This window comes from Tupaia chinensis, unplaced genomic scaffold, assembly GCF_000334495.1.
Source record: "Tupaia chinensis unplaced genomic scaffold, TupChi_1.0 Scaffold000315_1, whole genome shotgun sequence".
Lineage (NCBI taxonomy): Eukaryota > Metazoa > Chordata > Mammalia > Scandentia > Tupaiidae > Tupaia > Tupaia belangeri.
The window spans coordinates 1101221-1111878 of NW_006159808.1; the positions used below are offsets into that span (position 1 = coordinate 1101221).

The 10658-nt window shown below is 44.1% G+C and overlaps 2 protein-coding genes across 11 annotated transcripts in view; both read right to left on the reverse strand.

Moving 5' to 3' along the window:
- The window catches only part of LOC102471680 (uncharacterized), a 4537-nt gene extending 3837 nt beyond the window's left edge, over nt 1-700 (reverse strand). The window contains exon 1 of the mRNA XM_027772932.1: nt 612-700. Coding sequence (XP_027628733.1) covers nt 612-700 — 89 coding nt within the window. The remainder of the gene's footprint in view (nt 1-611) is intronic.
- Nucleotides 701-1200: 500 nt separating this feature from the next.
- Nucleotides 1201-10658, reverse strand: part of SLC9B1 (solute carrier family 9 member B1) — a 60304-nt gene continuing 50846 nt past the window's right edge. For 7 of the 10 annotated variants that reach the window (XM_006151149.2, XM_006151152.2, XM_006151147.2 and 4 more), the window contains 2 exons: nt 9872-10008; nt 1202-1553 (listed from right to left, as the gene is read on the reverse strand). In XM_006151149.2, coding sequence (XP_006151211.1) covers nt 1338-1553; nt 9872-10008 — 353 coding nt within the window. In that variant the 3' untranslated portion in view covers nt 1202-1337. Of the gene's footprint in view, nt 1554-9871; nt 10009-10658 lie in introns of all 10 variants that reach the window. The other 3 variants (XM_014588859.1, XM_027772918.1, XM_014588857.1) reach the window with 1 other exon arrangement.

The window sequence follows — 10658 nt, forward strand, 5'->3', positions numbered from 1 at the left end:
GAGAGAGATCCCAAGAGAATGGAGGAGAAGGGACTGCGGTGTGGCCATCCCCCCTCGGGGATGATTTCTCACTTTCTCTGTCTCTCTCTCTCTGTCTTTCTGGCGAGCACATGCGCTCTATAGCAAAAACCTATCCAAAAAAAAAAAATTTAGGAGGTTCAGTGGTCTGGGATGTGTCTAAAATAAAGGACAAATTATTACATCTCACATTCCCATGATTCCCACGATGAAGAAGAAAACATAGTGCCTCATAGGCCCCTGGGTTTTGGAGGTGGCAAATTCCACACTGAAGAACATTGCTCTGACACATTTTCTGAGTAGCACAGAAGGCTGCCAGCTTTGACAGGAATTTAGAGCAGGAGAGGGCTCTTGGGCAGGCCCAGGCTACAGAGCAGTGGGCGGTCCTAACGCCTGCACTGCACGCTCTAGAAAACTGTGGTATCAGAGGTACATGCAGTGGGCAGAAACACTGTGCGGTGTGGCAAACTCCAGTAGAAGAATCACAGCACAGTCCTGTGGGATTCTTTAGCAAGACTGGGCGGCGTGGAAAACACTGGGCACGTGTGCATGCATGCCCAAAATCCCAGGAGAAAGAAATTATTACATCTCACATTCCCATGATTCCCACGATGAAGAAGAAAACATAGTGCCTCATAGGCCCCTGGGTTTTGGAGGTGGCAAATTCCACACTGAAGAACATTGCTCTGACACATTTTCTGAGTAGCACAGAAGGCTGCCAGCTTTGACAGGAATTTAGAGCAGGAGAGGGCTCTTGGGCAGGCCCAGGCTACAGAGCAGTGGGCGGTCCTAACGCCTGCACTGCACGCTCTAGAAAACTGTGGTATCAGAGGTACATGCAGTGGGCAGAAACACTGTGCGGTGTGGCAAACTCCAGTAGAAGAATCACAGCACAGTCCTGTGGGATTCTTTAGCAAGACTGGGCGGCGTGGAAAACACTGGGCACGTGTGCATGCATGCCCAAAATCCCAGGAGAAAGAAGGAGAAGGGACTGCAATGTGGTCATCCCCTTGAGGGGAAGGTGCTTTCTTACTCTCTCTCTCTTTTCTGCCTATCTGCCTTTGGCCAGTGCACACACCTTATAGCAAAAGAAAAGAAAGAAAAAAGAGAAGAAGAAATACGTAAATACTAAGAGAGCACTCCATTTGGTATTATTTTTGTTAAATTAACTAGGATAAAAAAATCAGAGGAAAGTCCTGTAGTGAAGTCACGTATTTACTAAATTCTGGACATATAATCTCCAGATACTTGTACTTTAAATTTGTTCTGTCAGGCGAATAATTCGTTCAAGGAAGCAGGCACGTGATGGCTGAGAAACTTTAATGGTGTTTGCATTCCGACAGCTGCGCCTCCACTTTGCCCGGATCGTAGCAGCGCGTGAGCATTTTGGGCCCTAGTATGCCAATAAGCAAGGCTCCGTTTGGAGCTGTGATCAAGATGGATAAGAATGCCACCGTCATCACGTCCTTCGAATAGGTTTCCAAGTACGGCGCCGAGATCCTTGCTGTTTCTAGAGCCAGAGGACCTAATACAGCCTGCGTTGGGGGAGAAAACGGGACACAAAGAAAAATGTTACACAGAGTTCGATGAACCAAAGTAAATGGCTCTGCTAAGATAAAGCCCCGAGGCTCCCGAGAAAAGGCACGACTAAGGGTGCGGAGCAGTGGCTGTGAATCCTCAGTTCTGCCCTTCCGGTCCATACACCTGGGGGGAAGAACCAGCGTCCGGCAGTTGGGGCTGACCTCGTGCTTGGTTTTCCCCCAGTGCTCACGTCACCCTCAGGGCCTCGAGTCCTAACTGAGCCAGGGTCACCTTTCCCACGTACCACTAGGTTCTTGTCTGCAGCAAGACAGCACAGCTACTACGCTTTCTCAAGGTTCCCCGAGATGTGTTTTCCTTCTGTTCTTGCCTGAGAGGCAGGTGATAGAGCAGGGCTGACCAGAAGTTTGGAATCCGGCAAAATGGATTTGAATTCTGCCTTTGCTGCAACCAGGCGAGTAATTTTATACACGTGACTCAAGCTCCCTAACCTTCCAATTACTTGTAAAATAAACAACAAAATACTCACCTCTCTAGGTGGCTGTGGAGATTAAATAGGAGAATGCAAAGAATACCTGGGACATAGTAGGTATTCGGATCATGGTAAGTTTCTTTCTGTCTCTACCCCTGATGGGCAGGGGATGAATTCCTTTGATTTCTTTGTTTTGGAATGATGCTACTGGATTATAAAGTTACCCCCAAGTATCTTCTAGTATAGCTATGTTTATTGACATAGAGCAAATTTCCTGCTAACCCTCTCTCTTTGTACAGCAGCCTCCCCTTATCTGGGGGGTACTTTCCGAGAACCTCAGTGGGTGACTCAGGCTGCAGAATGTAGAGAACCCTCTAGAAACTATGTCTTCTCCTATACACACATCCTCTGATAGTTTAACCCATAGATCAGTCCCAGTGACGTGATAATGGCAACAATAAAACAGAACAACTGTAATGGCATACTGTGGTAAAAGTCGTGTGATTGTGGTGGCTCTCTCTGAAAACATCCCCCTGTCCCGTCCTCACTCCCCTGTGGTGTTCCGAGGTGAGGAGTGATGTGAGTGAGTGACAGAGGCCTGGCGAGGGAGTGTCAGCTGCTCCTGGTCTTTTGATGATACGCCAGAAGGGGGACTGTCCATTCCTGTGACCTGGATCTGGAGCCATGACATTGTTGATGGTTAGAAGTGAGGAGCAAGACAGGTTGCTGGGTGGAAATCCTTGGGAGCTGAAAGTGGATTTTTGCTGAACTTCTGGAAGAACACTGTAATCAGATATCGTCTTCTCTCCTTTTGAGACATCAAAATGCTGTTGCAGAAGCTGTCATCTTTTGCCGATCACACAGTTTATTTTGGTGCAAAAAATTCATTCCTTTTTTCTAATGCACATTTCCATGAACTTTTTACAGACTGACCCTCATAGTTATTTCATAAATTTTGGTAATGTCCACACTGCTGGTTCTGTTTCAATGTTCTCTTCATCTTCTTCCTCCTTCATAGAGGACTCAACACGTCCTTCTGATTCCTCATTTTTAATACTTCTCCATGGCCTTCAATGTGTGCTTCTACTTCATTAAGCAAGTTGGCAAATTCTTCTCCACTAACTGTGTGGATGATTTTCTAACTTCTTTGATCCCTTGGAAGCCTCTAAAAATCATTCATGACTTAATAAATTATTCCAACAGGTATTACAAATTTCTGATTTTAATCCCTCCACTGCAGGGTAGACAAATGCCATTACATCAGCAATAATGATCCAGATGACCGAATGCAATAAAATACTGGGTTGTGTATGGCCCTGGCACTCCAAATGACGGTCCTGCCCCAGCAGTTTAAATAATGACATTGTATTTGGAGGTAAAAATACAACCTTGATGTTTTTATTTCATAGGAGATTCAGGATGGTCAGGTGCATTGTCTATTATTAACAGGACTTTACTTTCCAACCTCACCCTTCCAAGTATTTTGTCACTGCTGGGACAAAGCACTGGTGAAGCCATTCTGTAAACGAGAAGGCTGCCGCCCACGTTTTCTGCTTATACTGCGGCACAGACATGTGAGTTTTGTTCTGACAGCTCACGTGTCCACTCTGTACACTCCGTCTGGCTCTACCGCATCCCTGCAGCGCTGCCACAAGTACCAGAGCAGATCCGTCCCTCCTCAGTTTATCCCTGGTGCTTCCTTTGCACTTCTGTGATGTAGGTTTTATTGGGTATCTTCTTCCAGGACAGTCCAGTTCCACCTCAGCTGAAGACTTGCTTTGGACGGAATGCTTTTTTCTTAATCACCTTCTTCAACTCTGCTGGAAATGTGGCAGCAGCTTCTTCATGGACAGAGCCTCTCTCGAAATTATTTTTTTCCTTTCAGACAGACCTCTCCATGTCTCAACCCTTCTGCCCCAGATCCCTGAGTAGCTGGAACTACAGGCACCCAGCTTTTCATGGTGGGCCAGAATCTAACCGGGGCCTCCCATGTGGCCACAATGAGTACCAGCATCGAGCAGCGTGCCACCACGGGTTCTTCGGTAATTTCTGTTTCCCCTTACTTGCAGTAAGCACTTCGTGCCGCCTGTCTTGGGGAGGCCGGTGCCAAAGTCTTCGTCCACACTCAGTGCCTTCCAGCGCACAGGTGGCCGCTGGCCCGACCACACCTTCTGCTCCTGCCTTCCCACCCTAACTGAGGACTCTGCGGCCACGCCGGCGGCAGCGTGTGCAGCCTGAGGTACCAGAGCAAAGTCGGCACGGTTTATTCCTCCTTCCCAATTCAGAGTGAAGATGTGTTCTTACCATAGACCTTCGCTCCTCACATCAGATGCTTTCCTCTCCTTACTGAGAACTTTTGCCTTTTTACTTAAGGAAGCACCTTAACAGTTTCTCTTTGGCATACTCAAATTGCCAGCATCGTTACTCTTGTACTTTGGGGGCATTATGAAGTAAAATAAAGGCTGAACGCAAACACTGTGATGCTCTGGCAGTTATCTGATAACCGGGCTGCCACTGAGTGACTAAGGGCGGGTGACGCATGCAGCTGGGTTTGCCGCACGGAGAAATGACTCCAATTCCAGGTGCTTCGGAATGAGATGGTGCAAGATTTCATCCTGCCACTCAGAACAGCATGGGATTCAAATCTTATGAGCTGTTTATTTCTAGATTTCTCCATTTAATATTTTCAGGTTGTGACTAATCATGGATAACTGAGACTGCTATGAGAGCAAAACTGAAAATAGGAGGGACTACTGTATTTACCAGTTAGGCATAAAATTGCTTTCAGATTTTTAGGAATCAAATACCTCTATTTAATAGGTCTTTGGAGTTGTAGAGTAACAAGATAGTGGTAGAAATATTACCTTTTACATTGGACATTATAGCAAAAGAGCCCTTCAAGATCAATTTCTATAGGGACCAGCAGTTCTTTCTTTGACTGTGTTGCTGGACTTCCATGTAGTCGACCACGGTTCGAGTCCTGGACCTGGTGGCTTAAACTCACGCCGGGCGTGTGTGCATGCATGCCCAAGATCCCAAGAGAAGAATCGAGGAGAAGGGATTGTGGCGTGGCCATTCCCTCTGGGGGGTGATTTCTGGCTTTCTATCTCTCTGTCTTTCTGTCTTTCTGGTGAGCGCACGCGCCCAATAAGAAAAACAAACAAACAAAAACACCTCTCAAAAAAAAAAAAGATCAATTTCTATGTTCCAAGTCAGTGATTAAAGGTGAGATAGCTTCTATATGATAACTTTTTGTTTACTGAACAGAAGTCTTAGCTAGGTGATAGGAAAATATGAATTAGACAGAAAATCAACTCTAAAGAATCTTACAGTTTAGAAGAGGATTTGAACATAAAAGAACTACTAAGAAACCACTGACTTTTTATTTATTTATTTTTTTTTTGAGAGGTTTTTGCTATAGGGTGCGTGCACTTGCCAGAAAGGCAGAAAGACAGAAAGCAAGAACTCACCCCCCGGGGGGATGGTCACAGCACAATCCCTGCTCCTCCATTCTCCTCTTGGGATCTTGGGCATGAGTGCACACGCACCTGGCATGAATAAAGCCACTGGGTCCAGGACTTGAACTGCAGTCTACTACATGGCAGTACAGCAACATAGCCATTATGCCATCGGCGGGTCCCAACCACTGACTTTTAAGAGAGGATCATGATGGGTCACCAGGTGGCATAGTGGTTAAGGCACTGGATGTCCTACATGTCCAACTATGGTTCTAGTCCTAGGCCTGGTGGCTTGAAAATCACACCAGGCATGTGTGTATGCATGCCCGAAATCCCAGAAGAATGAAGGAGAGGGGACTGTGGTGTGGCCATCCCTCCTGGAGGGTGATTTTTCACTTTCCCTCTTGTCCCTCTCTGTCTCTTTCTGGTGAGCACATGTACCATATGTCAAAAAGGTAAAAAAAAAAAAAATAGAAAGAGGGTTATAATGATAACGGCTAAAGCTAGTATGTATACTGTTACATAGCATTTGTCATACAGCAGGGACTATTCTTAACGCTTGACATTTAGAGCATTTAAGTCATTCAGTCTTCATGACAACACTTTCTATGGGGACTACGATTAGATGGTAAATGATTTCCACCTATTGCCTGAAACGTTCAGTATTTCTTTTTTTCTTTTATCTGCCATAGGTGCATGCACCATCAGAAGAGAGACAGAGGAAAAAAAAGGGAAAGTGAGAATGCACACCCTGGGGAAATGGTCACACCCAAATCCTTTTTCCTTCATTCTCTTCTTGGGGTTTTGGGCATGCATACACATGCTCCTGTGTGTTTTTCTTTCTCTTCTTTTCAGAGAGGTTTTTGCTATAGGGCATGTGCACTTGCTGGAGAGAAAGAGAGACAGAAAGCGAGAAATCACCCCCTGGGGTGATGGCCATGCCATAATCCCATCTGCTCAGTACACCTCTTGGGATTTTGAGCATGTATGCATACATGCCCGGCACTGAGCTTTAAGTCACTGGGTCCAGGACTCAAACTGCAGTCAACTACATGGGAGTCCAGCAATGTAACCATTATGCCTTCTGTTGGTCCCTCTGGTGTGTTTTCAAGCCACTGGGTCTGGGAGTCAAACTCTGCAGTTGGCCATGTGGGATTTATCTAGTTGCCATAACCACACACTGGCTGGCCCAACTTCTATTATTTCTCTGTTAACACACTGATCTTACATTGTGAACTAAATTATTTACCCTTTTAATAGCTCCATTTCTCCACTTTAATTTTCATCCGTATTTCTTTTCTTTTTTTTTTTTGGAGAGGTTTTTGCTATAGGGCGCGTGCGCTCGCCAGACAGACAGAGAGAGAGACAGAGAGACAGAAAGCAAGAAATCACCCCCCCAGGGTGGATGGCCACGCTGCAATCCCTCTCCTCCAGTCTCCTCTTGGGATCTTGGGCACGCACACACACGCGCCCGGCCTGAGTTTTAAGTCACCGGGTCCGGGACGCAAACCGCGGTCGACTATGTGGGAGTCCAGCGACATAGCCATTACACTAACTGCTGGTCCCTTCATCCGTATTTCTAAATAGAGGAATAAGAGAAAGGGCCAGGCCACATGGCCCACTACATGGCTCAAGTCCTAGACCCAGGGACCTGAGAGACATGCTGGGTGCCTGTACACGTGGGCCCCAAATTCCAAAACGATAAATGGAAAAGGGACTGGGATGTGACCATCTCCCATAGGGATGCTTTCTCGCTTTCCTTCTCTCTCCCCTCTGGCAAGCACATGTGCTCTCTAGCAAAATTAAAGATAAATAAATAATGGACTGAAACGTAACCAGTTTTACTTCAGCAGCAAAGAATAGAGGAAGAGGATAGAAGTGAAATTTCTTAAATTTAAAAATTTCGACATCATCAGAATTTCTGACATAACATCATCTAGTTACTGTTGTGATTCTCTACTTGCACAAATGATTAATTTTATATCTTGCTGGTCTCTGGAATCAGTTTGATACTCATTGTACAGAAGAGAGCCTGAACCTGGGACCAGAGGATGACAAAATGGTTACGTCATGGACTACCACATGGTTGACTGTGGTTCGAGTCCCCGACCCAGCAGCTTGTAAAAATGCCCAGCACATGGATGTGCATGCTCAATATCCTGAGAGGAGAATGGAGGAGAGGGATTGTGCGTGGCCATCCCCCCGGGGGGGGGAATTCTGTCTGTCTCTACAGCGAGCACATGTACCCTGATAGCAAAAATCCCTCTTAAAAATAAAAAAAAGGAGAAGACAGCCTGGACCTAACAGACAGGAGGAGGCAGAAGCAGAATAATATTACAGGATTATCTTTCTTTCCCTGCTTTATAAAAATCATGAAATAATAAAAGAAAATAGCAAGTGCACTGTTGGAACAAGGGAGAACAGAATAGCAATAATTCTCCATTTGTAGATGTGCCATTCCCTGCAGCAGAGATCAAAACCAAAAGCATTCTTTCTATTTCGTGAAGGTCAAATCACACGAGCACGACACGTGTCAGACTGTGCTCATCCCCTTCACGAAGGTTTTCTCTGTCGGTGCTCACGGACTGCTGTGAAGTAGCTATAATCACAGACTTCACTGTGAAAAAAGTGCATTGAAGAATTGAGAGCTTAGGAAATAACTCACCTACAGTTACAGGCAAGTAACATGGGATCCTCAACAGTCTGGCACAGTGGGCCAGCCTTTCTTTCTTTCTTTCTATCTTTTTTTTTTTTTTTTTTTGAGAGGTTTTTGCTATAGGGCGCATGCGCTCGCCAGGAAGACAGAGAGACAGAGAGACAGAAAGCGAGAAATCACCCCCCAGAAGGGATGGCCACACTGCAATCCCTTCTCCTCCATTCTCCTCTCGGGATCTTGGGCACACACGCACACACGCCCGGCGTGAGTTTAAGCCACCGGGTCCAGGACGCGAACCGCAGTCAACTACATGGGAGTCCAGCGACATAGCCATTACGCTAACTGCTGGTTCCAGTGGGCCAGCCTTTCTAACCATGGTAGTAGAGAACTGTGTTGTACAGAAACTTGCCAGCTTCTGTTTTTTGGGGGGTTTTTTTGGAGAGGTTTTTGCTATAGGGCGCGTGCACTGGCCAGACAGACAGAGAGAGACAGAGAGACAGAAAGCGAGAAATCACCCCCCGGGGGGATGGCCACACCGTAATCCCTTCTCCTCCACTCTCCTCTCGGGATCTTGGGCACGCGTGCACACGCGCCCGGCATGAGTTTTAAGCCACCGGGTCCGGGACACGAGCTGCGGTCGACTACATGGGAGTCCAGCGACATAGCCATTATGCTAACTGCTGGTCCCACCAGCTTCTGTTTTAAACTGACAATGGAGAAAAGAACCTCAGGAAGTTAAGGAAGGTATTCTGCTGCTAGGTTAAACAGTCTAACTAACAATAAGCAGATATATCTTTCAGTAGGAAAAAAATAATAAACAAGTAAAGGCATAAATTGCCCTTTTTATTCATTCATTTATTCATTCTTACAAGTATTCAATGCATATTTACCTTCTGCATACTGGACATCGTATTAAATACCAGGGGACAATAGTGAAAAAATAAACAAAACAACCCAGACACTATGCCTGTCCTTCTTATGTACTCTTTTTTCCCATGGGAGAAAGAAGAAGTCAGTCACTAATCAAATAATCATGCAAATAAATATAAAATTAAAAACAATGTTATATGCATTTGTGTGGTAGAGGAAGTGGCAGAGGTAGGAAAAGATAATTTAAAAAGTATATTTATACTTTAAAATAATAACATTTAACTCTATAGTATCTAGCAAAATATAAATTTACAGTTTTTAGGTATACTCTTAATTATATTTTAGGAAAACAGAAAAATATTTTCATTAATTTAGAAAGTATTTTTCATTAAAAATAAGCATTTCAATTTCAGAAGAATTGCTTTTTAAAACTGAGACATTAAAATGTTAAATTATTTTGGGACCAGCAGTTAGTGTAATGGCTATGTCGCTGGACTCCCATGTAGTCTACCGTGGTTTGAGTCCCGGACTCAGTGGCTTAAACTCATGCCAGGTGCCTGTGCGTGCGTGCCCAAGATCCCGAGAGAAGAATGGAGGAGAAGGGATTGCGGCATGGCCATCCCTTCTGGGGGGGTTATTTCTCGCTTTCTGTCTCTCTGTCTCTCTCTGTCTTTCTGGCGAGTACACGTGCCCTATAGCAAAAACCACTTAAAAAAATGTTAAATGATTTATTTAACAGTTATGATCAATAAAAAATTTAAAAAGTAAGGCTAATTATTTTATGATTGGAATACGATTTTTCCTTTGGAAAAAAATCATCAACACTAAAATTGTAAGAAAAGCTTAATAAGTTCTTACCTGGACTGTAGCTTTGGGCATCCATGATAAAGCAATAAATATTTTCTCCTTCATACTAAAACCAGCAAAACACATCAATGTATATGTGGTTAAAATGCGAACACATAACGACAAACTTATGGTAGCAACACAAATGCCTACAACAGATAAAAATAAATAAATAATGAGACATTTGGGAGGAAGTGATTTGTTATGCCTAAAGATACGATTTAAAAAACTGTTGTAAGCCTTTTAAAGCTATTGCCTTTTTATGTGTTTTTTTTAAAGTACTTATAAAACAATAATTATAAATAATATAAATATGATTGAAGCATCTACATAAGTTATGAGACTATTTAATAGTGGAGATGCCACAAAAAATAAGACAAATGAAACTTATTTAATTTTTGAGAATTTTTAAATGAAACTATTCAAAAGGTGTCAACAGTATCTAATATTTCCCCTCATAAAGAAATCTTTTTATTTCATTTTCTCAGTTCACTCCTGGAAAATACAGGATTGTCTTTGTTAAACAAGCAAACAAAAAACCAGAGCACACATTGTATACAAAAAACAAATATATGTTATTATGTCAACACGAGTTTCTGTAAAGGGGCCTTGTAGTCATTTATTTATTTATTTATTTTTTGGAGAGGTTTTTGCTATAGGGCACGTGTGCTCGCCAGAAAGACAGAGAGAGACAGAGAGACAGAAAGTGAGAAATCACCCCCCCCGGGGGGGGGGAATGGCCATGCAGCAATCCCTTCTCCTCCATTCTCCTCTCAGGATCATGGACATGTACGCACAC